Source organism: Lentinus tigrinus (assembly GCF_003813185.1).
Source record: "Lentinus tigrinus ALCF2SS1-7 unplaced genomic scaffold L226scaffold_1, whole genome shotgun sequence".
Taxonomy (NCBI): domain Eukaryota; kingdom Fungi; phylum Basidiomycota; class Agaricomycetes; order Polyporales; family Polyporaceae; genus Lentinus; species Lentinus tigrinus.
In genome coordinates, this window is record NW_027137910.1 from 3234685 (window position 1) to 3260074 (window position 25390).

The 25390-nt window shown below is 55.8% G+C and overlaps 10 protein-coding genes across 10 annotated transcripts; 4 read left to right on the top strand and 6 right to left on the bottom strand.

The window, feature by feature from the left end:
- Positions 1 to 55: 55 nt before the first annotated feature.
- L226DRAFT_565357 (uncharacterized protein) lies at positions 56 to 3569 on the top strand (the record flags this gene model as incomplete). Its single annotated transcript, XM_067683790.1, has 18 exons — positions 56 to 165; positions 234 to 258; positions 336 to 387; positions 442 to 472; positions 526 to 785; positions 837 to 898; positions 959 to 970; positions 1022 to 1212; positions 1272 to 1337; positions 1392 to 1587; positions 1647 to 1751; positions 1803 to 1812; positions 1868 to 1959; positions 2021 to 2126; positions 2192 to 2416; positions 2480 to 2685; positions 2748 to 2879; positions 2934 to 3569. 18 exons carry the CDS (start codon positions 56 to 58, stop codon positions 3567 to 3569), a joined length of 2517 nt encoding a protein of 838 aa, XP_067543401.1.
- Positions 3570 to 3620: 51 nt separating this feature from the next.
- On the bottom strand, positions 3621 to 5852 carry L226DRAFT_528958 (Aldo/keto reductase). The gene is made up of 13 exons (XM_067679499.1): positions 5821 to 5852; positions 5675 to 5758; positions 5419 to 5621; positions 5325 to 5358; positions 5197 to 5267; positions 5033 to 5140; positions 4922 to 4972; positions 4814 to 4860; positions 4626 to 4751; positions 4415 to 4572; positions 4259 to 4350; positions 3976 to 4195; positions 3621 to 3914 (listed from the first exon to the last, which is right to left on the bottom strand). The coding sequence occupies exons 3-13, from the start codon at positions 5461 to 5463 to the stop codon at positions 3841 to 3843; spliced, it is 1026 nt and encodes a 341-aa protein (XP_067543402.1). The 5' UTR covers positions 5464 to 5621; positions 5675 to 5758; positions 5821 to 5852; the 3' UTR covers positions 3621 to 3840.
- A 463-nt stretch (positions 5853 to 6315) lies between these two features.
- Positions 6316 to 8135, bottom strand: L226DRAFT_556498 (Aldo/keto reductase). Its single transcript, XM_067683137.1, has 11 exons — positions 8030 to 8135; positions 7942 to 7975; positions 7806 to 7876; positions 7648 to 7755; positions 7528 to 7578; positions 7424 to 7470; positions 7234 to 7359; positions 7017 to 7174; positions 6866 to 6957; positions 6552 to 6771; positions 6316 to 6487 (listed from the first exon to the last, which is right to left on the bottom strand). The coding sequence occupies exons 1-11, from the start codon at positions 8072 to 8074 to the stop codon at positions 6414 to 6416; spliced, it is 1026 nt and encodes a 341-aa protein (XP_067543403.1). The 5' UTR covers positions 8075 to 8135; the 3' UTR covers positions 6316 to 6413.
- A 277-nt stretch (positions 8136 to 8412) lies between these two features.
- Positions 8413 to 9794, bottom strand: L226DRAFT_607889 (NAD(P)-binding protein). Its single transcript, XM_067685863.1, has 6 exons — positions 9555 to 9794; positions 9364 to 9498; positions 9200 to 9306; positions 9099 to 9138; positions 8766 to 9033; positions 8413 to 8697 (listed from the first exon to the last, which is right to left on the bottom strand). Exons 1-6 carry the CDS (start codon positions 9615 to 9617, stop codon positions 8525 to 8527), a joined length of 786 nt encoding a protein of 261 aa, XP_067543404.1. The 5' UTR covers positions 9618 to 9794; the 3' UTR covers positions 8413 to 8524.
- A 388-nt stretch (positions 9795 to 10182) lies between these two features.
- Positions 10183 to 12264, top strand: L226DRAFT_498006 (Choline/ethanolaminephosphotransferase). Its single transcript, XM_067677643.1, has 10 exons — positions 10183 to 10352; positions 10406 to 10487; positions 10543 to 10661; positions 10726 to 10773; positions 10824 to 10902; positions 10962 to 11079; positions 11129 to 11212; positions 11272 to 11416; positions 11469 to 11783; positions 11853 to 12264. Exons 1-10 carry the CDS (start codon positions 10288 to 10290, stop codon positions 12058 to 12060), a joined length of 1263 nt encoding a protein of 420 aa, XP_067543405.1. The 5' UTR covers positions 10183 to 10287; the 3' UTR covers positions 12061 to 12264.
- Positions 12265 to 12399: 135 nt separating this feature from the next.
- Positions 12400 to 14883, top strand: L226DRAFT_528962 (histidyl-tRNA synthetase). The gene is made up of 7 exons (XM_067679500.1): positions 12400 to 12772; positions 12926 to 13273; positions 13352 to 13459; positions 13510 to 13702; positions 13759 to 13886; positions 13941 to 14456; positions 14510 to 14883. The coding sequence occupies exons 1-7, from the start codon at positions 12545 to 12547 to the stop codon at positions 14780 to 14782; spliced, it is 1794 nt and encodes a 597-aa protein (XP_067543406.1). The 5' UTR covers positions 12400 to 12544; the 3' UTR covers positions 14783 to 14883.
- L226DRAFT_607892 (ankyrin) lies at positions 14644 to 15988 on the bottom strand. Its single transcript, XM_067685864.1, has 7 exons — positions 15779 to 15988; positions 15626 to 15719; positions 15553 to 15566; positions 15467 to 15479; positions 15226 to 15402; positions 15039 to 15160; positions 14644 to 14986 (listed from the first exon to the last, which is right to left on the bottom strand). The coding sequence occupies exons 1-7, from the start codon at positions 15801 to 15803 to the stop codon at positions 14931 to 14933; spliced, it is 501 nt and encodes a 166-aa protein (XP_067543407.1). The 5' UTR covers positions 15804 to 15988; the 3' UTR covers positions 14644 to 14930.
- Positions 15989 to 16124: 136 nt separating this feature from the next.
- L226DRAFT_565364 (uncharacterized protein) lies at positions 16125 to 18137 on the bottom strand (the record flags this gene model as incomplete). Its single annotated transcript, XM_067683791.1, has 5 exons — positions 16125 to 17087; positions 17149 to 17645; positions 17702 to 17761; positions 17807 to 17927; positions 18090 to 18137. 5 exons carry the CDS (start codon positions 18135 to 18137, stop codon positions 16125 to 16127), a joined length of 1689 nt encoding a protein of 562 aa, XP_067543408.1.
- Positions 18138 to 18225: 88 nt separating this feature from the next.
- L226DRAFT_498014 (Utp14-domain-containing protein) lies at positions 18226 to 22095 on the top strand. The gene is made up of 9 exons (XM_067677644.1): positions 18226 to 18675; positions 18727 to 19333; positions 19387 to 19619; positions 19674 to 19751; positions 19805 to 20626; positions 20679 to 21302; positions 21358 to 21432; positions 21499 to 21780; positions 21840 to 22095. Exons 1-9 carry the CDS (start codon positions 18280 to 18282, stop codon positions 21879 to 21881), a joined length of 3159 nt encoding a protein of 1052 aa, XP_067543409.1. The 5' UTR covers positions 18226 to 18279; the 3' UTR covers positions 21882 to 22095.
- A 369-nt stretch (positions 22096 to 22464) lies between these two features.
- On the bottom strand, positions 22465 to 24650 carry L226DRAFT_451481 (Nramp-domain-containing protein; the record flags this gene model as incomplete). Its single annotated transcript, XM_067675014.1, has 9 exons — positions 22465 to 22890; positions 22949 to 23061; positions 23119 to 23225; positions 23281 to 23668; positions 23726 to 23846; positions 23931 to 24217; positions 24266 to 24302; positions 24360 to 24456; positions 24511 to 24650. 9 exons carry the CDS (start codon positions 24648 to 24650, stop codon positions 22465 to 22467), a joined length of 1716 nt encoding a protein of 571 aa, XP_067543410.1.
- Positions 24651 to 25390: the final 740 nt, after the last annotated feature.

A 25390-nucleotide genomic window follows, 5' to 3' on the forward strand; every position in this document is an offset into this window, starting at 1 on the left:
CCTCACTTCTTCTCCTACTCCTTCTCCTTCCATTAACCCAACGTCCCCCGCGAGGATGCCTCCAGTGAAGGGCACCGACTCCTCGTCCCCCGAGACCGGCTCCGAGTTGCCCAAGCAGCGCAAGAGGCCAGGGCGCGTCCCCGTGTCCTGCGCAGAGTGCCGAAGGTCCGTCTCCGATCCGCCTCCCGTCACCCATTTCTGGCACAGCTCATTCTGTCCCCGTCCGGCTCAAGGCTCAAGCTGCGATGCGACCGCAAGGTGAGCAGCTTCCCCCACCCTCCCACTGACATCTCCACGACGCGTACCTGAAGCAGGCGAAGCTCATCCCGGCCTAGGTTCCATGCGAGACGTGCACAAAGAGGGGTTGCGCGGCTTTGTGTCCTGATGGTATGCTCAGCTTTGTTCAACGGTGTGGGTCGAGATGAACACGGTGTCATGCAGGTGCATTGATAACTGGAGGGAAGGGGACGAGGTATGTTGTCGTTTACATGGTTCGGTCTGCAATTTTAAAGACGCGTTCCGTAGACAAGCAGTCGCGGATGTCGAAGACCTCAAGAAGAAGATTGAAACTCTCACAGACCGATGCAAAGTCCTCGAAAACGCGCTGCGAACGCTTCAAGCTGCCATCTCAGACAACCCCCATCCCCTGTTGGTTGACAATCCGGAGGATAGCTCCTCTTCGAGCTCCACAGCCGTCGACCCGTCCCCGCCTCCCATCGACTCCTCCCCCAACATTGAACCTCCTACGCCAATTCGGGAGGAAGAAGACATCACGGACGCGTTCGGTGAGTGCGCGCGTCCCATGTATCCTTTGAACCCGCATCGAGCTTGAGTAGGCACTTTGACTCTTGGTCCACGCGGGGAAGCGCGATTCTTCGGCTGTACTTCCCGTTCGGAGGTACGCTTCGTGCTCTACCAGTCTGTCAGCGCGTTCTAATGTACTCCCTCGCGCGTATAGTACCTCATTCACGTGAGGGTCTGCATTGACATGTCCGTATAGCGGCTACTCATACCCCCGCAGGCTCCAGAACGGCTAGCGACGAACGATATTCGTTTTCCTCGACTATCCAAACAGCTGGTCGACGAGGCCAACAAGGAGCTTGATGTTCAGTGTAAGACGCATGAAGCTGGTCTGGAGATGGTAGAGCTCCTGCCTCCGTTATCTCAAGCCACTCAGCTTTGCGAGACGTTCCTCGAGTGCGGCAAGTACCTGTAAGTGCCGCGACCATCGTTGCAGAGACATCAGGCGTCCGTTAAATGCTGAACCATAGATGGTATCCGTTACCTCGCAAATACCTGTTCGACGACATTGTCGGGACAGTATACCAGAGACACAGGTATGCGCCGGTCAACTGTTGTATCTCCTCGTATGATTCTAACGCGTGATGCAGGGATCCTTCGAACTGTAACATCGCAACAACACACCAGTTCGCGTTGATGTGGATGGTATATGCACTTGCTACCCTCCTCGACGTCAATAAGGCACCATATGCGGTGGAGGCGCACGAGTACTACCTCCTATCGAGACTGGCACTTCGATACGCACCACCAGCACACGATACCACCCTCACAGCCATTCAGACCATGGTCAGTTGCTGTCGGTCGTGAGTATCTGCTAACGGGAGTGTCTGACTCTTTACGTGTAGATCTACATGACTCAATACCTCGAGATGAGCGACTGCGAACCGGCGCATACACAGTCGCACAAGGCGTGGATGACCGTTGGCCATGCGGTCAAGCTCGGGCATAGCGTGAGTCCGACCATCGTCCGGCTAGCTACATGCTGATTTGAGGCATAATAGATCGGTCTACGTACGTGTACGGCACATTACGCATGGGCCTTCCTTCCTGACACTTCTATGGCTAGATATGAACAGCCATCGATGGCGGTTAGACGAAGCGGCTGCCGCGCAGCGCAACCGTGTCTTCTGGCAGCTTTTCTTCCAGGACACATGGCTGGTGAGTGTTGAGTTACCGTAAGGTTTCCCCACATATTGAAAATTGTCGTCGCGTTTTGCAGAGCTACGGCTTCGGTCGACCACCGAGCATCAACCTCGCATTCATTGACTGCGATATGCCACAAGACCCTGAGGTATCCGAAGACCAGGACAGGCGCGAGGTCGGATGTGCGTCTCTGTCCTGTCATTCCTGTAGCCCCGGAATTGATAGGCGTTCTGCGTTCGACCTGCAGTTCATCTGTGGACATGGCAGTACACGAGGTTCTTCCAGGGCATTAACAGCACCGCGTTCGGCGCGAAGAGCTGCAGCTACCCCAAGATCATGGAGATCGACAGGCGTGTCCGCGACTTCCCCGTGCCGACGGCGCTGAGGGTGCAGTGCGGAGACCCTGAGGACCCGCCTGCGACGAGAGCAATGATCATGCAGCGGCTGCTGGGGACGTTGCTGAAGGAAATGAGTGAGTATATCTACGAGTACGTGGGTGAGAACAAGTGCTGAAGGTCGTCGGATGGCTCGCTAGCGCTGCTGAACCTCCATCGACCGTACTTCTCCCAGGCACTGAATGGCTCGGCGCAGGACCCGCTGAGGCATCGGTATGGCCCGTCGGTCATGGCGATATACCGTTCCGCGTGGCGGATATTTGCGACGGCGCGGTGCTCGTACAGGATGCTCCCGGGCATTGCGGCACGTCTCGGCCATTTGTGGTCGTACACGTTGGCTGCTAGCGTGAGTAGTTTCGGACGTCTTCTGTGGGGTGTCGTCATGATCTGAACGAACCGTGCGCGCAGATCGTTATGTGCTTACTGGTCGTCCGGACACCGTCCTCCACCCTGGCGAAGTCGTCTTTGGCCGAACTCGACAAGCTCAGCGAGCTCTTTGAGGAGGCTGCTAACCATAGTCAGATCGTGTCTAACAACCTCGTGCGTTTCCTCATTCCCCTCACGCAGGTAGGCGCTGTCTGACAGTGCATGCAGGAGGTCGTCCGGAAACTCCGCACCCAAGCCCACGACGCAATGAACCGCGTACATGCTGCTGAAGACACCGCACGGATCCACACTGAGCTAGACAGGCTCGGTGGCAAGACGCACCTCATCTCGACAGAAGAACGGCAGATGATCTGCGTGGACACGGAGCGGCGCCTGCGCGCGAGCTTCGGGATGTGCAGCTCGGAGGAGCCGGTGGTGCACCCTGACATCCACCCAACGCTCGTGCAAGACATGCGCGCGTTCGACGTCGAGACGTTCGACCCGGCGACGCAGGTCCACTTCGATCTCGATCTGCCGTCGACGATCTTCGACCCCGCACAGCCGGCGCGGATGGATTTTTCGTTTCCTGGGTTCGAGTTCCCTTCGCCCCCTGCCATGTCGGCTGCGGACGGGGGCACGCCCGTGGGGAATGGGGCGTTGGCGGGGAGTTCGTTGGGGAGTACGCCGGAGGGGTGGATGGACGCGGCACATCGGGCGTCCAGCGTGTCCGTGGGGAGTGTGGCGGGGATCCCGAGTGTGAATGGGGTTAATGTGCAGGGAATGGATGGTAACGGTGTGATGGGGAGCGGGCCGCCGGTGTTGGATGCGACGTGGCAGGCGTTCGTGGAGCAGCTTGGGTTCTAGAGCATGTAGAAGGGGTTTGATGTCGACAATCGTGCATATGAAGACTGCATCTACTGTGTTTAATAGCGTCGTGTACTCATAATGTGTACCGTTAAGATGCCATCGTGCCTTCTTCCGTTGCGGGAGTTGCGTCAGGCTCCAGGTTTCTCGAATATCATTGTACGAGTACAGCGTGAGAGTAAGGACCGGACGCCAAGCTCTGCCCTGCGGAAGAGCGCAATAGTTTACTAGAGGAGACGAAGCATCTTGAGACTTGGACTGGATATCATGCTCAATGGAAGTACTCCTTCGCGTACGGCATCACAGACAGCCACGCCTCGTCGAGGACCTTCAGCACCTCCTCGGCTACAGGGAACGGAACACAATAAGCTCACGCCATGTTCCAGCATCTTGGTCGACTACTTACGCAGCGGGCCCTTCTCTAGGTCAATCAGGTTCTGCTCAATGTGCTTCGTGCTCGACGCGCCGATGAGCACCGAGTCGCCGAACTGGCGCTCCATAAGGCTGTGGTGCGAGACCCATCGGAGGGCGATCTCGGCCATGGTCAGGTTGTGCTTCTGCGCGACGGCCTCAATCTTGGAGAGAGCGTTGAAGTGGGGCTCGTTCCAGTACCGCGCGCGATAGGCCTGGCGGGTGCGCGGTGACGTGAGTACTAGGTTTGCTGGGTAGGACGGAAAGAGGAGACATACCATTCCCATGTGCTGTTTGGGGTCGAATCGCGAGCCGGGCTGGACTTGGTCCTGGAAGGAGTGGTACCTCCCGGTGAAGAAACCGCCGCCCACTGTCCGAAAGTAGAGGTTACGATCCAGTCAGGACCATGGGAGATACATAGAACATGGACATACGGGGGTTGAACTCGTAAAACGCGATGCCGAACTTGCGCAGACACGGGAAAAGCTCGGGCTCGACCTTGCGGTGGATGGCGTTGTAGATGCCCTGGTACACCGTCGGCTGGATGTACCCGTTGGCCTTGCAGATACCGACGATCTCGGCGACCTCCCACCTGCATCCGGCATGAAGACGCGATGGAGGGAATGCGAGGAGAAGTATACTCACGACATGTAGTTGGAGATGCCAAAACGTCTGAACTTCCCCTCCTTGTAGAGCTCATTGACTGCCTTCAGCGTGATCTCGTAGGGTGTGGTACGGTCTGGACCGTGCAGGTACCACAGGTCAAGGCAGCTGCGTTTGCACGAAAGCCATAAGCCCTTCGTCCGATATCTCATATGCAGTGGAAGACGCACTCGGTTTGCAACGCTTTCAGAGAGAGGTCGAGCTGCTTGCGCAAGTCCTGAAAGACATACATTAGGCTTGCCAGGTTCACGTTTACGATATCAGACAAAAAAACAGACCTCGGGCGAATGAGTGATCTTGGGGAGGCCTAGTGCAAGGCCGCGAGGATCCTGTACGGGTCAGCATTTAGCACTTCACTTTGAGGGTATGCTCAAGACGGCAGGACGCACAGTCATTGGATAGAGCTTCGTACCCATGGCGAGTCCGCGCTTCTTCCAGTCGACCTTGCCAAGGTACTCCTCGCTCGTTCCTCCCGCGTATACGCGGGCCGTGTCAACCTGTCGCATACGATGAATATGGAGGAGCGGTGCTTCTGATTTGACATGGGTCTCACCTCGCTGTGGCCATGAGCCTGAAAGATATCGAGGATCGCTTCAATGTCTTCGAGTTTGTTCACGCGAGCACCTGTTACATGGGTTATGCCGTCGGTCATTCCTGCGCGAGCCTGATCAACATGCATACCTTCTTTGCCCTCTTCGCCAAAGGTCATCGCGCCCTGCGGAAGAAATGTCAGTAGCTGTATGCGGGTAAAGGTCGTAGTGGCATGGGTGCGCACCATGACGACGTTCAGCGCACTCTCCTGCTTGGTCTCGGATGCCATATCGTTAAGTGGGCTAGGTTGCTTTGGATCGAGGGGGGGAGACTGAGTTGCGTCGTCGTCGACATGCTCGTCTCTACTTTTATAGCAGGCGAGGAGCTCGGTGAATACGCAGCAGCGCAGTAGAATGACATGCATGTCATTCTGTCAGATGCAACCCTCTGGGAACATGAGTCAGTGAAAGTGTCGTCAACGGGAAAAAGTGGGCAGGCACATAGGGTACTCGGAGCCGCAGGTGACAGACACCTGCCATCGTAAAACGAGGATCGTGCACGAATGCACCAGTGAGTAGTGCTGCCTGCATCTCGTTTCGTGAGCATCAATGAGTCGTGCAGAACATAAGCGCTGGCGGGACCTCACCGTCCTGCTGCCGAGATGACGCGTACAGGGGCTGCGCCAACTAGCAGTGCCGACAGCAATGACACATGCTCTCTTTTCCCTTCTCACTAAGGCGTGTGGGCGCCGCTGTAGGCTGCGAGTGCTCACATTGGGAGCGATGTCTCAGAGGCGCGTGACGGGAACGCAGCGGTCGCTAGCAGGAGTCTTATCAGAAATCGTGATCCATGTGGCCTGTGCTAGACAGTCGGCATGCTAGAGTATAGAGACTCGGAGTAGAGGTTGAGATCAGAACGCACACCGGTTCACATTCGTGGTGGCTGCAGAGTGATCTGAGACGGTCGGTTCCGCGGTGGCTGTACTGCAACTTGGAACTTGACTCCTTGAACTTAGCGCTCGGCTATATATTGTTTGTTCTTAACCCTCCCACACGAGCTAAACCGGGAAGCCCTGTTTGCAGAACAAGATGATGATTAGACCAACACTACAGCTTCGGAAGATAGTAACTACTGGATGGAGCGAGCGGGAACATCATTCGATAATATTTGGAGGACTCGGACATGATAGTACTACGAGCAATTGGCGGCAGATAGAAATCTGTCTCGTTTGCACAACATTCAGTGGAAGTACTCCTTCGCATACGGCATCACCGAAAGCCACGCCTCGTCCAGGACCTTGAGCACCTCCTCAGCTGCACAAATCACACGTCAGTCATATTGCAACTAGCCTTGATACATGTTTTCAAGGGTACTCACGCAGCGGGCCCTTCTCCAAGTCAATGAGGTTCTGCTCAATGTGCTTCGTGCTCGACGCGCCGATGATCACTGCGTCACCGAACTCGCGCTTCATGAGGCTGTGGTGCGAGACCCAGCGGAGGGCGATCTCGGCGAGAGTCAGGTTGTGCTTCTCCGCGACGGCTTCGATCTTGGTGAGCGCGTTGAAGTGGGGCTCGTTCCAGTAGCGCGAGCGGTAAGCCTGTGAGACATGCGAATGCCAATTAGTAAGCGGATTCATTGGGTACAACAAACAGGACAGCGATGTGAGCCGTCCCCTGAATAGCGAGACGTACCTGCCCGATGAATCGGTTAGGGTCGAACCGGGAGCCGGGCTCGACTTCGTCCTTAAGGGAGTGGTACCTGCCGGTGAAGAATCCACCGCCCACTAATTGATATGATATGGCAATCAGTATCAGAGCGATTTCACGACCACGACAGACATACGCGGGTTGAAGCCGTAGAACGAGATACCGAACTTGCGGAGGCACGCGAACAGATCGGGCTCGACCTTGCGCTGAATCGCATTATAAATGCCCTGATACACCGTCGGCTGGATGTATCCATTTGCCTTGCAGATGCCGACCATTTCTACGACCTCCCACCTGAGTAGAACTGTGAGCACGCTAGAAATGCATGCAAGACGCCAGAAGGAGACACGAACGCCATATAGTTGGAAATGCCGAAGCGCTTGAACTTGCCCTCCTTGTAGAGGTCGTTGACGGCCTTCAGGGTCACCTCGTAAGGCGTCGTGCGGTCGGGTCCATGGAGGTACCACATGTCGAGGCAGCTGCGGTAAAGGCAACATTATGAGTCTTGTTTTCAGTGTGACGGAGTGGGGACTGAGGACTGACTCTGTCTGCAGGGCCTTCAGCGAAAGGTCGAGATGCTTGCGCAAGTCCTGCGGGAATATATGCCTTGAGAGATGGTCGATAAGTCAAAACACGGGTACACCTACCTCTGGCGAGTGGGTGATGCGGGGCACGCCCCGTTCTATCCCACGGGAATCCTGCACAGTGACAGGGCCGTGTCAGCATCACAGATGGTCGCATTTACGAGAAAGTGGACCACGGCGTACACTCATGGGATAGAGCTTCGTCTCCATAACGAGACCGCGCTGCTTCCAGCCAATCTTGCCGAGGTACTCCTCGGTGGTACCTTGCCCGTACACTCTCGCCGTGTCGATCTATTCAGGATCATCAATAACACATCCGTCAGCGAGTGGGACCGGCTCACCTCCGAGTAGCCATGGGCCTGGAAGATGTCCAGGATGGCTTCGATGTCTTTGAGGTTGCACACGCGAGCACCTGTTATATGAGAGTGGTAAGCATCAAGTGCCTGATAGTGTCCGACAAGTGACGGATGCCCATACCTTCCTTTCCTTCTTCGCCGAAGGTCATCGTACCCTGGAGTGGCAGCGTCAGTGGCAGCCTACACAGGCATATTGACTCGACATGTACCATGACGACGTTCAAGGCGCTCTTCTGCTTGTTTTCGGAAGCCATTTGGTTGAAGATGTCGAGTGGATTCAGTTTGAGGTCGGTGGGGGAGAGACTACGAGTCGGGATATCGTCCAGCGACCTCCTTGCCGCCAGCTTTTATACAGCGGGGAATAGGGATGCATCCTAGTGTGCGGGACGATCTTGGAAAGATATGAGTCAATCTAAATGTCATCATTCGGAAAGACGGGACAGACACATACCGAGGGGTGAAGTTGAGAGGACTCGGAGGTACGGTGGGTCACCCGGGCCTCCTCCCTCTTGTAGAACGTTAGGCGCCCATACCATACATGACTTACGGTGTTCGTTCCCGTTCACCTGGTCCCAGTCTCGATTGTCAACAGCACCGCGTTTCATTGTTGGGAAAAAGATGAAGAGAGATCGCCACAAAATATGTGATTGACAGTAACTGAATGTACAGTTATGCCACTCGGGTGCGGCCAAGGCTGGGGATCGTCAGATCGCAAACTCTTTGCCAGTGTCATGCGCGATGAGCAGCCCATTGTCCTCAGGCTTCAAGTTTTCGATGACCTTCAGTTGCGCAGCGACACTCTCCTCCAGGGTCTGCAGCTGTACCGGGAATCCCCTGCTGTTCAAAGCTACGCCCAGTTCCACCGGGGGGGAGCGTTCTGAGGCATGACATGAGGTCAGCGATCCACGAGCAAAATCGGTACCACTTTGCGGGACAGCTACTCACCTCCCGTCTTCGTCTCAGAGGTGTCAACGAGCCCAGGGTTAATGGAAACAACGATGAACCCCTCATCCTTCAAGTGAATGGCCCACTTGGTCGTGGCTACATGTGCGGCTGCCTTGGACATACAGTAGGCCACCATATCAGCCATGTCTATGAGCTTCAGGTCCGCCGCCGCCGCCCCGATCACGACAATCTTCTTGGTAGAGCCGGCGCGTAGGAGGGGGAGGAAGGCAGCGATGCCGTGGATGGTCCCGAGGGCGTTGATCTTGAACTGTGGAGAACGTCCCGGTCAAGCTCGGAATTAATGGGCTCAGGCTCAGAATCAGGGGGACATACTGAGGTCAAACACTCGGTGTCGAAACCGTCCATGTTCGAGCTGATGATATGTGAGAAGGGCCGATGCTGGGGAACATGACTGCACGATGTGAGCAACTCACAGGTTGTCATAGCCCTCGAAGATAGTCTCCGGATCAATGCGCCCCGCGTTATGAATCAGAAAGTCGAGCGTGCCACCAGTGAGTTCAGAGACCCGGTTTGCAGCTTGCTATAGGAGAAGCGTGAGTTGATATGGGTGCGAATGGCTTAGATGGGAACCGCTTACCTCCAGGGATCGATAGTCGACGACGTCCGCCTCCACAATATAGACACTCTTGAAGTTTTTTGCAACAGCTTGTAGATGGGTGCATTTGGCGGCATTGCGAACAATGGCAAACACGCTGGTGTCGTGTCTGGCGGCCTGGATAGATGTATCAACAAGCGGGGTATGACTATCTCGGCCGCTAATCCACGTACCAGTTCGCGGACAAATTCCAGGCCAATGCCTCTGGATGCTCCAACGACAGCGTAGAATGGCATAGAAATTAAAGCTGAAGGCGCTGCCTGCTGCTATTTACTTCCTGGTGGCAGTCGAGGTTATATACGTCAGGCGGGCGGCATGTAGTTTGAGGTATCCCCATATGATATATCCGGAAGGTGGCGGCGAACGGCATCAGTGAGTCAAGAGTTCGATGTGGCTGAGTCCGAGCAATCTGCACCCGACACCGCGAAGGTGGGCGACACTGTTCCACAACTATGGGTGAGAGGTGGTCAATTGCCACATGACCTGCCGGTTAAGTACAAATCGCATACCAGCTTCGGAGTATAGTGAGAATGGGGATAGTCACTAGTCATCAATGCCATTAAAAATTGACATCCAGCCTCGGCCTACGCACGATCACCGATGTGTTCGTTGTGCCTGTGTTGAGAGGAGCGGTATAGAGGAAGCCTGTTCAGAGCAAGCTCGGACTCGAACCAGTAGCTTCGCGGTGGCTGTCCGACCGAGTAAACGCGACGCGACGCACGTGCCTTGTGACGTCTCGCGAAGCACGAGATTTGCACAAGACGCCGTGCTGGTGCTAGCTGTCACTCTGCTCCCTGCTGTCCACAGTCCGAGTCCCTGCACTGGCACCAGCTCCTCGGTCTTGGTCTCAGTAGACAAGCATCTGTGACCTCGCACGCGACGACGCGGACGACAACGACAACGACGATGGGCTACATTCCCCACCACGCGCTCGAGAATCTCAAGAAGTACTCTTACAAGGGCGTCGACAAGTGCGTCATCGCGTCATCTCCTCCTCCCAGCTCGTGGACTCATCCCTCGCCAGGTCGCTCGTCTCGCGATATGTTCTCCAGCCGTTCTGGGCGTGGCTCGTCACCCTCTGGCCAACGTGGGTCGCCCCGAACACCGTACGCCCGTCCCGTGAAGTTTTCTCGCGACGCTCGACGCTGAAGTGCGCGATAGATCACGCTCACAGGTCTATGCCTCGTCCTGGGCAACTTCGCGACGCTCATCTACTACGATCCCAAATTCTTGACTGAGAAGGAGGGGGCCGATGGTCCGCCGAACTGGATCTACTTCACGTACGTTTTCCTTGCTCACGCCTGACTGTTTTCGGCGGTCGGGGTGCTGAGAGAATGGGGATAGCTGGGCGGCAGGCCTCTTCTTATATCAGAGTTTGGACGCCATAGATGGGTGAGTTTGGCTGGTTGTCGAAGTGAGTCTTGAGCCTGATTGGGCGATAGAAAGCAAGCGCGCCGGACGGGAATGGCTGGCCCTCTCGGGGAGATGTTCGACCACGGATGCGATGCGCTGAACACTACTGTGAGGACTTCTCATTAGTTGGTTAGCTCTGGTATCCGGTATCTCATGAATGATCTCAGCTCGAAGTCATCCTTTGCGCCCGTGCACTCAACCTCGGGAGATCCTGGTGGACGGTCGCTTCCCAGGTTGCAACTCTTGCTAACTTCTACCTCACGACTTGGGAGGAATATCACACTGGTATGCTACTTATACCAATGTCCGCTTCTGTAACTGACGGTTGGTCCAGGGCAGCTTTTCCTGGGGATCTTTTCCGGTCCTGTAGAAGGGATCTTGTCCATTGTGCTTGTATATGCGATCACAGGTTTCACCGGTAAGTCTGAAACGCACTGTAGCAGCTCGCGGAGCTCGGAGTTGACTGAGTGTGTACAGGCCCGCAGTTCTGGGATCAAGATTTCTTGGCATTCACCCGACTAGACAGATACCCCATAGTGCTCGAATATATACCCCCCCTCGGCTTAAACGACGCTTTCATGGTCCTTGGTGGCGTCGTACTCGCGTTCAACATCATCACTAGGCAAGTCGTCGTCTGGCAGTCAGGCGTTTTCAATACTCTTACACGTCTCTAGTTACATCAACGTCTACAAGGCCCGGGTTGCTAGCGACCAAGGGCCATTCCTCCCGCTGCTCCTGCTCCTGCCGTTCCCGATATCCGTGGCTATCGAAATCTTCTGGCTAAGCTCGCCTTCGTTCAAGGAGTCGCACATCCTCAACTCTGCGCTGTTCTTGCCGTTCCTTTGCTCGTGGGGTCTCCAGTTCGCTCACCAGGTGTCGCGCATAATCCTGGCGCACGTCACGAAACAGCCCTTCCCGTACTGGGACGCTATGTGGCTCTGGAGCATCGTTGGAGCGATCGACGCGAACCTCCCTACGCTCATTAACCGGTACGTTCGCCACGGCGTGGTATTGTGCCATTTAATACGGGTTGACTAGATGGATATTTTCTCTTGCAGGCCACCGCTTATTCAGAACACGATGCCACGGACGGCGCTCTTCGTCTACGTCACTCTCGCAGTGACGTTCCTCTCGTACGCGCGGTTTTGCACCCTCGTCATTAACGACATCACGGAGTACCTCGGCATCGCGTGCTTCACCGTGCGCAAGAAGGACAAGGCTGGTGATTGGGTTTCAGCGTCGGAAGTTAATGGGAAGAAGCAGTAAGCTCGGTGCTGCGGGACAACGATGATATACAGGACCGATCTAATGACTGGGACGCCTCTCATGCGCTTCACGAATATTGAACGTTGAACAATGATACACGGGCTCCAGAAGAACAGTGAAAAGTACGATGCTATATTGATCTAGAAGTACTTGTAGTAACCTGTGTTAGAATACACTGAACAATCGGTTTGCTGTTTCTTTGCCTTCTCGGAGACTCGGAGGGCCAGTGAGGACGGTCGGAAAGATAGGCTTCGATTCGGCAAGATAAGATTAGATCCTCCTTGTCGATGATCGAGTCAAGTGCACGATGTCACACGCAGAAATCTACACCCAAAGTCAAAGTGCGCGAATGCTCCGCCGCTGTTTCCACCTCTCTTGCCCTCATCGATCGCACAGATCACACCTACCCTTGCTTGTATCCATCCCACCACCCACTTCAACCCGCGCAAGCACCCGAGTCCAACCCACAACAGCAAGGAGAACGATGGCCAGCACGTCGAGCCCGAGTGTCGAGGCGCTCACGGAGGAGGTCGCGGCGCAGAGCGCGCTGGTGAACGACCTCCGGAAGCAGCAGGCGGACGCGGCGACGGTCGAGGAGGCGAAGAAGAAGCTGGGCGAGCTGAAGCGCACGCTGGCGTTGGCGCAGCACACGGCCGGCGGCGGGGGCAAGGGCGAGAAGAAGAAGGAACGGATGCTGCTGAAAACGCCAAAGGTGCGCGATTGTGTCGCTGTGTGCGTGCGCGGGCTCAAGCTCATCGGAAGGCTGGGCTGCCTTATGTCTCTTTCTTCCTTGCATGGACCATGATCACACCATGATGCGCACGGCGGACTTGGACTCGGACGGCACAACATGCATGCTTTATAGGGCACACGCGACTATGGCCCGGGAGAGATGTTCTGCAGAGAGCACGTCGAGCGGATCGTCAAGGACGTGTTCACGACGTACGGCGGGAGCCAGCTCGACACGCCTGTGTTCGAACGCAAGGAGGTCCTCACGGGCAAGTACGGAGAGGACCAGAAGCTCATTTTCGATCTCGAGGACCAGGGCGGCGAGCAGCTCGCCCTGCGGTACGACCACACTGTTCCGCTTGCGCGGTACCTCGCCATGAGCGGCGCTATCACCACCCAGTCGAAGCTGTGGCAGGTCGGGAAGGTGTACAGGAGAGACAACCCCGTCATGAGCAAGGGACGGATGCGGGAGTTCTCGCAGGCGGTGAGTGTGTTGTTGTGATTGTTGTGTTGAGTATCGCGCTGGGGGGTTGGAGGTGTACTCATGATGGCTACGGTGCAGGACTTTGACATTGCGGGGTCGTTTGACACCATGATTCCCGATGCGGAGATCATCAGCTTGGTCTGCACAATATTGTCGCGACTGGATGTGGGCGAGTTCACGATCAAGGTATGTCGCTGTCAACCAATTTGAACTCGACCACTAATGTTCCTCTACAGTTGAACCACCGCAGAATTCTAGATGGCATCTTTGAAGTGTGCGGTGTGCCGCCAGCAAAGATCAGGACGATCTCGTCTGCTGTCGACAAGCTCGACAAGATGGCATGGGCGGACGTCAAGAAGGAGATGACGGAGGAGAAGGGCCTTGACGCTGCCGTGGCTGACAAGATCGGCGAGTACGTGAAGCACAAAGGTACGACTGGCTTCCTGCATATTGGCCACGGAGGTCGTTGGTTTGACTCCTTTTAGGCGGCAGGGAATTGCTTGACGTGCTGAAGGCCGACGCCGCGCTCATGGCAAATCCCAATGCGAAGGCTGGCATTGAGGAGATGAGCCTCCTCTTCACGTACCTCGAGGCATACGGAGTGCTTGACAAAGTAGGTTTCATCGTTCTGCTTCGCACTGGACCTTGGCTCACATGTCTGGAACAGCTCTCCTTCGACATGTCTCTTGCCCGTGGACTCGACTACTACACCGGCATCATCTACGAGGCCATCGTCGAGGCCTCCGCACCCCCAGCCTTCAAAGCCGCCAACGCCTTCGCCTCCTCCTCCACAACACCCTCCGTCGCCAATAACACCCCTGCTGCTGCGCAAAAAGCACCGGCAAAGAAGCCTGAAAAGAAAGCTGCAGTGGCAGGTGCGGAGGAAGAAGAGGAGATCGACGAGTCGCAGGTCGGTGTCGGGTCGATCGCCGCCGGGGGCCGGTACGACAACCTCGTGGGCATGTTCACTGCCGCTGCCGCAGGGGAGGGTAAGAAGGTTGCGGGGCTGCCGTGCGTGGGCATCAGTATCGGCCTGGACCGTATCTTTGCGCTCGTGTGGCCAAAGTGGGTCGAGAAGGGCATGCGGAGTAAGGAGACGATGGCGTTCGTGTTAGCTTTGGGAGATGGGCTGCTGAAGGAGCGTGTTGAGCTCGTGCGCGAACTGCGAGAAGGGGGTATCAAGGTGCGCCCGATCGCTTTCTTGGTCGAGGGTTGTGAACTGAAGGGTGTTGCTAGACCGACTTCATGTTCAAGGCAAAACCAAAGTACCGCCCACAATTTGCCGCTGCGGACAAGGACGAAGTACCTTTCCTGATCATGATTGGCGATGAAGAGCTCAAGGAGGGCCTCGTCACTGTTAAGAAGCAGAAGTGGCAGTTGGTGGACGGGAAGACGGTCAAGATCGAGGTGGATGACAAGGGCACGAAAGTCAAGCGGGCAGAGCTGATCCAATGGATTAAAGACACCCCGACGTTTAAGCAGTGGTCGAGCGGGAAGCTAATCGTGTAGACGCAGATCGGGGATTTAGAGACGATAGGCTAGTAGTATATCTGTTCATGTACAAAGATAGATTCATTCCGCATTCCGCGTGTAGTGCTGAGCTCGAGTGTGCTTGAGAGTACAAGTCTTGCGCGTTCTACTTCCGTGACTGAATAACTTACTCATCCTCTGATCCAGAGCCAGAGCCCGACCCTTCCTCGTCATCATCATCATCTAGGTCCAGATACTCAGTAAACGGGGAGAGTCGAAGTTGGATGGTGCTCACCATTTGCGACGTCACTCTGCGCAATGCTTGCTTGGGCCTGCGCCTTCCTCAACAGTGCACGGACCTTGACATCGTCGGGAGATACGAGATCGAGCGGGGTCTCTCCGTTCTTGTCCTTGATACTGGAGACATACCACAAGTGCATCAGCACCGACACCGACACAGCCAGACGACATGGAGAGCTCACTTCGTGTCCGCGCCTGCATCTAGCAAGCTTTCAACAACGGCCGCCCGGAGCTCCGGATCGTCTATGCTTAGAGCCAGGTGGAGGGGTGTTGCCTTCTCGATGCGGTTCACTGGGTCGACATCGCAGCCATCGTATTCAAGGAGGTGTTCGAGGATATCGAGGTAGCCGTTCGACGCGCTGCATTGGATACAGCTCAATCCGTGCGTGTTCTCGGTACAAGGAGAGATGACGACATACGTACGCGTAGTGAAGAGCTAGGGATCGCGAAGGGCGAGGAATGGCATGAGCTACTACCGTCGCGCGAGTAGGTGTTCTCGCAGGGCGTACCTGTGTTCCCTAACCTGCACGAGCCATCGTCGGTCACGCGAGACATCGAAAGGTAGTGAATACTACTACGCACCCATCCTGAGCATTGATATCGAACTTCCCCTCCCCGAGGACCTCCAGAAGCATATCCTCGTTGTCGGACCGCGCCGCGGCAAGAAGCCTCTCGTCTACGCGTCGATTGGCAGGTGAGGCGGGGTGAGGCGGTACGTCTGTGCAGCGGACGTACTGTTGCTTGCACCATCAGAGGCCATCGTGAGCTGCAGGAAGAACAAGAGAGAGTCGAGCGGGTTGTATGTGCAAGTCCGAAGTTAACGTTATAGATCATCTCGGTCCTAGGCCGAAGCGGGTAGATTAGCACCCGTGGGAAAGCGACGTCCTCGTCAAGGCCATAGCCTGTCGTTGAGAGATGAGATGGAGAGAGGAAAGCCACCAGATCATACAGTGACTATACCACAAGAATATTATAACATTACTCAAGCACCACCGCGTCCATACAATTGACAACTAGGCATGGAAGAGAAAGAAGTGATTGACGGGAAGAATGGAACTAACCACCTGTAGGAAGACGACAATCACTCTGGAATAGAACGGCACACAGCCCTCACTTCCTCGAGCATGTATAAATCGTGCTCCTTCCGCATGATTGCACATCGATCGGCACCTGGGGCCCAATCGCCCAGGCCATCGTTCAGGATGGCTGGGTAGCGAGCCTCGTCCGCTTTGCCGACCCAGTCGAAATCCACCAACATGGCACGCAACTTGGATTCCACCCCGAAATCTCCAGCGCTCCTACTGGGGACATACATGATGTTAGGAAGGCGAAGGTCGCCAAAGACTAAGTCATGACAATGAAGCAGGTCAATGGCACTCCGCACGTCTTCGTAGAGCGTGGGTGGAAGGGGCTCGCCTCTCGCCTTGATGCTCCAGGCCATCTCCCCTTGCAGACGATCCATCACGACCATCTTCAAGTCACCACAGACAGGGACGCAAGTATGCAGCGTAGGTGCGAGACCGGCATCGGCGAGGATGCGATGGGCGCTGTCGTTGTCAGCCGCTGTGAACTTGACGAGAACTTCGAGACACTGTTCAGCCGCATCGAGGGTAGGGTTAACCTTGAGCATAGTGCCGACGTATATACCCGAACGCCTTTGGTCTGCCGTCGTTGCCACGATGAACAGCTCGCCAATACATGACATTCGGTAGGTGAAAGTGATAGATGGCATATGACCCTGCCAGGAAGGCTCCGGAACCGGCGAGGGAAAGAGGTGTTGTATGCTCATGTTTGGGGGTGGGTTCGTGTCCAGTTCCAGGTAGAAGCGTCGAAGGTCGGCGAACGCGAGTTTGACGGCCTTGAATGCGCGAGCGATGCGAAAGACTTGTTCATTTTGGTGAAACCCAAGGCGCATCCGCCCGGACGAGAAGACATAGTCACTGTACGGACCATCGATATAGGAAGTGATGCCTATCTCGACCATATCACCCATCAGGCCAATCACAACCGCTGGACAGTTAGACCGTTTTCGTATACGCTTGGTCTATGAATGCACACGTCAGAAAACAATGACCAGTGATAGCCCCACCCCGTCCCCCGGTCACAATTTTCGTGTACGACAGACGAGCTTGAGTTGACGCATCTCCACCAAGACCGACCTCGTTCTGATCCTCCTCGATGCCATAAGGAAAACCGGTCGCGGCACCAAATACCCAGTCAGGGGTTATGTTATTGATGCGCCTCTTCCACTCGACGTTGTCGGGATCAAGCCACGGAACAAACGATTGAACGGCAATTTGTCGCTGGTCTTCACCGTCATAGCAGTTGAGCGATCGAGAGATGAACTCGTGTACGAGTTTGCTCTCGTGATGGTCCGGACGGATTTCAGGAAGGTTGTCGTCAAGATGTGAGAGGCGGTAAGCGAGCAAGCCTAAAACCGGATTGAATAGCGCTACAGGTGGACCGTAGTTACCGTCAGGCCTGCCAGCGTGGAAATGGTCTCCATTGGACTGGAACAACGCCTTTATTGCCGAAAACGAGTGGACACCCCCCGAAGGTGATGGTAGAATCCTGTTGACGGTGTGAACGCTAGTCTCACGGCCTAAACACACACGGTCACCAATGCAGTCAATAAGGCTGTAGTAGAGAGATACATACCCCTTATAGCCTTGCCACGAGCAGTGTTGAGTTCGCCAACCTCATCAAGGCTATCCTTGACTGCAAAACAGTTAAGACATCCTTAACACCAGCACCAGCACTCACTGTCCGACGTGACGATGAGAATATCGAGTTCGTGGGGGTCGCGCTTCAGTGGAAGGCGATCGACGATAGCATCGCCAAGAAGGTCGAACGCAGCATCTTGGTCGGAATCGTGTTCCTTGAGCTACTGTCGAGCGCGTTCGAGTAATGTATCTCGAGGCTTGAGGCGTAAACCAGATGGCTGGCGACCAAGGTATATTCGGTCACTTAATTTATGTGGGTTGAACAATAGCAAAGCAGAAACGTACCCTGAACAACGTGGGGGCGGTCAAGATGGTGGTGGTACTTGGATGAGTTGGAGCAGCTCGGAAGCGTTCAGTAAAGTGCTTACCATATTAAGCTTCAACGCGCGTCTGTTGAAGATCGGGATCTCTCCAGCGTTACTCGATGCCTTAGTGAGGCTCGGCTGCTGAATTTTGCATCTGCTCTCTCGCACTTCCACTTTCGACTTAATCTCTGCGACTCTGCCTTGCGACATGGCTAAAGGCAGAGCACACGGAAAACAAGCGAATGTGTCGCGCCCATCAAAAAAGACCGCAAATGCTCTCGGATACGCGAAACGGCAGAGCCTGAAGTCTAAAGTCTTAGGCCCCAAAATCTCCGACGTCTACGAGTACCAGCAGGAGAAAGTACGTCGCGCGAAGGTCAAGCCGCTGCTCGAGAAGGATGAGGTCGTTGGCTATAGAGGACGGGAGAGTGAGAGCGAGGATGAAGAAGGCGCGGGCGGGAAGCGGCGAGAGGTGCGGCCAAGACTAGTCGGGGAGAACGACGACGACGGGATAGGAGAGGATGAAGACGAAGATATCGACAGTGATGAGGCTTTTGACGAGAGCGATGAGGAACGCTTTGCTGGCTTCAGTTTCTCCCACAAGGTATGCCATTCCATCTCGCCTTGGGCCGTTAACTTTATACTTAATCGTCAGGCAAAGCCGAAGGCCAAGTCCAAGGCAAAACAGAAAGCTCATAGCGAAGGTCGTTCCGTCCGCTTTGCGGAAGTCGACTTGAACGAAGACAGCGATGATCAGGATGACGAGGAAGATGCTGAGATGTCAGAGGGCAGCGAAGAGGAAGAGGAGGAGGAAGAGGAGGGTGATCCCAGTGAGTTCATTGACGTCCTTGACGTGTTGGATGGACGAGGGGAACCAGAGGATGAGGACAACATGGGTCACATTGAGGAGCAGGACAGATTGAGGGGGAAGGCCGGGAGGGTAGGGGCGGACCCTGGTTCCGAAGACGAGGACGAAGATATGGATGACGAAGATGCAGGCTCCGAGGAAGATGAAGAAGAGGATGATGATGACGAAGGCGATCACCTCGTTTCTGCTTCCGAAGACGAGGAAGGTGGAGGGGGCGATGTCGCGCTGCAGGAGCTTGAGACGTTTGTCTCTGGCCTCGACGCCGGACAGAAGCGCAAAGCACCAGGCGAAGACGAGACAGCCGACACCGATGGGGCTTCCCGCGCCCGGAAGCGCAGGGTACTACCTGAACGGACGGAAGCAGGTGTAGAAAACGAGTTCGCTGCCGCGCTGAGTGAGTTCTGTTATAATCTGTATCTCACCAGCGTGTGCTGATTATCTTCTCAGGTGGAGGGAAACTCAACCTTGATGATCTTCTTGCGCCGCTTGAGGGTCAGTCCTCAAATTTGCAGTCGCTGAAGAAGTCGGCGAAGGTGCTTGCGTCGACCTCCGGCAAGATCAAGACACTCTCTGCACCCTTACCCCAGCGTACGGCCGAACGTCTGGATCGCGAGGCCGCATACGAACAGACAAAGGGGGAGGTGGACAAGTGGAAAGCCACTATGCAGCGTATCCAGGAGGTATGTCGCCAATGATCGTGTCCACGATCCTGCTTGCTCATACGCCTCCGCTAGGCCGAACACCTGAGCTTCCCGTTGCAAGCAGAGCCCAAGAGCAGGACGTCCAATCTCGAGCTCGCTGCCAAGTTCAAGGTGACGTACAGCCTTTTCTTACAATCGTCATACTCCCTAATAGTTCGCTTCAGCCGACTACTGAGCTTGAGAGCGCCGTCGATAAGCTACTGAAGTCTGCCAGGTTGCGCGAGAACGAGATCGCGCAGACTGAGTCTCTCAAGATGAACAACCTCTCGGTCGAGGAAGTTGCCGCGCGGCGCGCCGAGCTTGCGAAGATGCGTGACCTCATGTTCCGCGCTGAAGCCAAGGCGAAGCGCATAGCGAAGATCAAGAGCAAGACGTATCGCCGCATCAAGAAAAAGGAGCGCGCTCGTCTGGCAGAAAAGCTCGGCGAGGCCGAGGATGACGACCTGGATGACGAAGAGGCCCGGTTAAAACGCGAAGTCGAGCGTGCACGCGAGCGCGCGACGCTAAGGCACAAAAACACGGGCAAGTGGGCGAAAGCGATGAAGGCGCGGGGGGAGTTGGACGAGGACCAACGGCGCGACATCAACGAGATGCTCGACCGGGGTGAGAAGCTGCGGCGGAAGATCCAGGGCCAGGGGAGCAGCGACGAGGAGAGCGAGGACGATGACGAGAGTGACGAGGGCGAGGGCGAGGAGGGTGTGTCGAGAATCCGTGCAAAGGCGTTCGACGAGCTTGCGGCGCTGGATGCGAACGAGCCTGAGGCGCTGGAGGAGAAGAAGGGCAAGAGCATCTTCGAGATGAAGTTCATGAAGGACGCGATGGCACGGGAGCAACGGAAAGCAAACGAGATGGTGGATGACTTCGTCCGAGAGATGGGCGGCGGCGACCCCGATGACGAAGAGATCGTGGAGCAGGACGCCGGCCAACCTCAAGACGTCACTGTTCAACGTGTGGGCGGTCGTGTCGTCTATCGACCAGGTGCATTGGTACGTAGTACACGTCTTTGCGGACTAGTGAAGTTATTGACGCTTCGCACAGAACACGGCTGTCCGGCCAGTCGGCTCTCTGGCCTCGGACACATCGAGCGTAACGTTGAGATCCACCGACTTCCCTCCAGAGGCACATGCAGAACTCTCAGCTTCACCTCCTGGGTCGCCTGACGTTCAGCGTCCAGTCCCTCTGTCGACAGCCAAATCTAACCCATGGTTGACCCAAGCCAGTGGGTCGAGCAAGGCGCAAACGAAGCACGAAGTAGCCGTTAGCAAGGCCAGCGCTGCGGCTGACAAGTCCAAGCACAAGCTTCGGAAGCGTGCTCAGAAACGCCTCGAGGAGAAGGAGAAGGCCCAGGAAGACGCGGCTGTTGACATTTCGCTATCGACGGTCATGACACTGTCCGAGCCCTCGAAGGCGGGCGAGTCGTCCAAGTCCGTTGCTCAACCATCCTCCACTACAGCGAAGGCAAAGAAGGCACAACCTCAGACACAGGCGAGTCAGGCCGGAGCAGATGACAGCGACTCCGATGCGAATAGCGAGCTCGACGAGCAGGAGAGGCTCGCAGCGCTCAAGAAGCAGCGGAAGGGCAAGGGAAAGGCCAACGGTGTCAAAGCGTTCGAGCAGCGTGACCTCGTTGCCCTTGCATTTGCGGGCGACAACGTTGTTCAGGTGCGTGCCATGCCTGCATGCTGCATGGGAATTCGACTCACATGGGAACATGTAGGACTTTGAGGAGACGAAACGTCGTGAGATGGCAGAAGACGCCCCTAAGGAGATCGACACCACTCTTGCTGGCTGGGTATGTATCACCAAATTTATGTTCCTCGTCTACACCTACACCCTCTTACATTCCGGGTGTACGCAGGGCTCCTGGGGCGGTGCAGGCACAAAGAAGGCGGCGCCCAAACCGCACCTTGTCAAGAAGGTTGCGGGCATCGACCCGACCTCGCGCGCGGACTACAAGAAGGCGCATGTCATCATCTCCGAGAAGCGCGACAAGAAGGCTGCCAAGTACCTCGTCAAGGACCTGCCGTACCCGTACACCAGCAAGGCGCAGTTCGAGCGCAGCATGGAGGTCCCTCTCGGTACGGAGTGGAACACCCGTCTGGGCTTCCAGCGCGCAACGCTGCCAAAGGTCGTCACGAAGGTACGTGCGATGTACCCTGGCTGGGTGGAGAGCGTGACTCTGACACGGGCTTGCAACAGATGGGACAGCTCATCACCCCGCTCGAAAAGCAACACTCTTGAGTTGCAGCCGTTGTGTTTCATCGCACACACTACACACACACATTCATCTACCACAATATTCATGCCGGACTACGTACACATCATCGCATTGTCCCTTGCATTACCCTGCATTACCCCTGCATACTGGCATTATCTACACATCATGTACCGTATTGCACCACGTTGCATACTCAATATTTGTATGCGTGCGAACGTCCAGAAGAGTTCACCAGGGTCCGGAATGCTCGTGAAAGTACTTGATCATTGCCCAGATTGAGGGGGAGTTGACGCGAACGAGATAGACGGGGTATATCTGCATCGACCTCAACTTAGGTTCATATGATGTGGCGAAGTGCTCCGTCAGAGGTGCAACATACCTGAGTTGGAGCCTTTCTTCGACACATCCATATGTGTTTGTCATTTGTCCTGTACGTCATTGCAGGAGAATCCAGAGATGATACACATACAAGAGAATTTAGAGTATATACTTATACTACACCCTCGGAAGGTAAATCAAAGTCCATGAACACGATAGCAAAATCGACAAGACAGAGCTGGCAAGGGAGGTATATGCTACACTATATAGAGTGCTCGGCGGGTGCGCTCACGCACCCTCACCAAGTCCGAGTCCAACGATGGCGTACACGTTCGCCATCACGATGATGAGCCAGATCCCATACCCAACTCCTATGGTAATCTTGCCAAGCGAGAAGTCCACAGTCTCTAGCTGCCCCTCAAGTGCGGGCGCAGCTGCTGAGCTGTCTGCAGGAGACGCAGGTGAATCCACAGCGTCGCCTGGAGACGGCGACAAGGACGGAGCGGTTGAGCGCTCCAGCGGTTTCTTCACGCTCATGATGGACTTGGACGAAGTCAGCCAGAGGAGCGGAAACACAATGAACGGAAGCACGATTGACAGGATGACCTGAGACGCCACAAGGAGCGTGTCGATGCCCGCACGTCCCAAGGCTGCTGCCACCACGAGCGCGGGGACGAGCCCCAAGCATCGCGTGAAGAGCCGCCGCATAACGGGCTGGAGAGCACAGGGTAGTGAGAACGTGCGCAGTAGGGGCGCGAGGGGTGAGACTCACAGAAAGTCGCCAGCGAATGAATCCTTCGGAGACTATTTGGCCCGCCAGAGTGGCGATGATGGACGAGCTCTGCCCGGAGGCGAGGAGTGCCAACGCGAAGAGGATAGCCGCCGCTGTGGATGGAGTGGTCAGTCGGGAGCACTGAAGCTGTCGGCCGGGACGGCACGTACGCTTCCCCACGGTGGTCTTGAGAAGGTCATATGCGTCGAAGAGACTAGCCGGACCTGTGGATCCGGTATCGCCGTTGAAGAATACCGCAGCGGACAATATCAGGATCCTGAGAAGCGGTCGTCAGCCAATTGCATTCCATGAGTTTGAGGGTGCAAACCTACAGTGAGTTGATGACGACGGCAAGGCCGAGCAGGCTCACGACCATGTCGACGATGCCATAGTACAGGTGCGCCCGCACAAACTCCAGTGGCTTGTTCTCATGCTCGGCATGCGACATCGGCAAGTCAGGGAGGAGTGTGGACGGCAGCACACGGAAGTGCCGCCTGACGGAAGCAATCGTGTATTCGAGGAGCGAACGGGGTCCGCGCTTGTTCGCAGGAGGCGTCGAGGAGATCGTCACCTCTGAGTCAGTGGAAAGCGTGGAGTCCATTGTTGTTAGAGCGGTAGGCTTCGGCGGTGGCGGCGCAGGCGAGAATCTATCTTGCGTAGCCAGCGCCGAGCCTAGGAATAGGCTGTGAGGCATTACGGTGGCTCCTATGATACCAATCGCTGCGGGACAAGACAAAATCAGTGTCTGCTTCCGGAAAAGACCGAAAAAAGACCCACATGTATACAACGCGTCCGACCGGAAGACTGTCTTCGAAGGCAGGAAGCCGTCAAAGGCGTCGCCCCAGTGCACGCGCGCCTTCGAGATGATAATGGCCATGCAGATCAGCACTATAAATACCTGCAAGCGTCGGCAGCGAGCAAGTGTATGACGAGCATTAGCCTTCATCGGTACGAATCTCGGAGAATCGAACAAGTGACTTACTAGAACAGCTATCAACAGCTCAAACAACCTGACCGGTTGGCCCCGCATCGGATCCCGGAGCGCCAGAAGCAGGAGCACGTCGGAGGCGGTCAGGAGGACACCCGCCCATAGAGGAAGTGTTGGGAAGAGCATACAAAGCGCGATAGCTGAGCCCAGGAGCTCGGCGAGGTCGGTGCTGATGATGGCGATTTCGGCGAGCGCATACAAGGGGTACAGCACCAGCCACCGCCATAACAGCTTGTGTTTCGGCCGGTCATGGAGGAGTAAACGACAGTGTGAAGCAAGGTCTGCGCATACATCAGTACTCTGACGGCGCGGGCGACGGTGGCACGTACCTAGACCAGTGACGCAACCTAGACGGGATGCTTGTGTCTAAACCGCGGATTTGAGCCACATGTATTCACCAACCAGAAGAACAGAAAAGTGCACCTGCATGAATATTGCGAATATGCCCGCAAGTAGAACGACAAAGAGCAGCTTGTACCCGAACTCTGAGCCCGCCTGGAGATCGACACCCCAGTTGCCACTACCATATGTCGAATTCAGCGCCCAACCAAGCTCAGAACTTGAGACAACTCACGGATCGAAATACGCAACAGCACACACGATGCCTACACCCGCACTCTTCATCGCATGCAACGCGATGGCCCAGGTGACGCTACGCGCACGACTGAGCCACCCCAGCGTGCCATCCGACTTGGTCTGTGTCTGTGTCGTCATCGCCTGGACGGTGGGTGGCTGAAGGGCGACGGGATCCTTGCTCTCTTGCGTGCCGAGCATGGTGGGGGAGGGAGATGGGGGTTGAGGGGATACATGAGCTGGCGTCGTCGGTGACCAGTCTGGAGGGTCGCGAAACCAACAGAGTGGATGGCCCTCCTGCGCCTGGCACTCGCAGGGAACGGAGAAGTGGTATTCCAACTTTTGGTAACTCGAGCGCCCCGCGCGCCCAGCCGATCCGCTCCGACTCTATATCAAGGGCCCCTCTCCATTGCCTTCAGTTCCGCGCGCGGCCTTCCGTCGTCCGTGCGGGGGCAGAGGAGACATGGTGGTGGTTAGTAGACAGGTGCGCGAGTCGCGAGGGCGCAGGGCGAGGTCGTCGCCACGCCCAGTATATGCCGGACCCCAGCCGGGACTCTGGAGGCGCTCATGCCGTCACCCTCTGCGATCACTCAAACGTTGGTACTTTTAAATTTGTACTGACTTACCGCAGCCTGCCCCGCGCATTCACCTCGCCTCAAGCTAATTAGCTTAGGTACTGATGAATGCCTTGCAAGATTGATAACTTCGCCGTTCCTCTACTCTCCGCTTATGATCCTACTAGACTCTAGTCGATTGAGCTTGCTTTCTTCTCTCCCCGCAAAGTTCGATGAATTCGCGCTCCAATGATCAGCACTTCGGCACTGCGCTCGATAAGGGCCAAGGAAGCGCAGTGAATACGGTGTACGGTTGAAATCTATCGG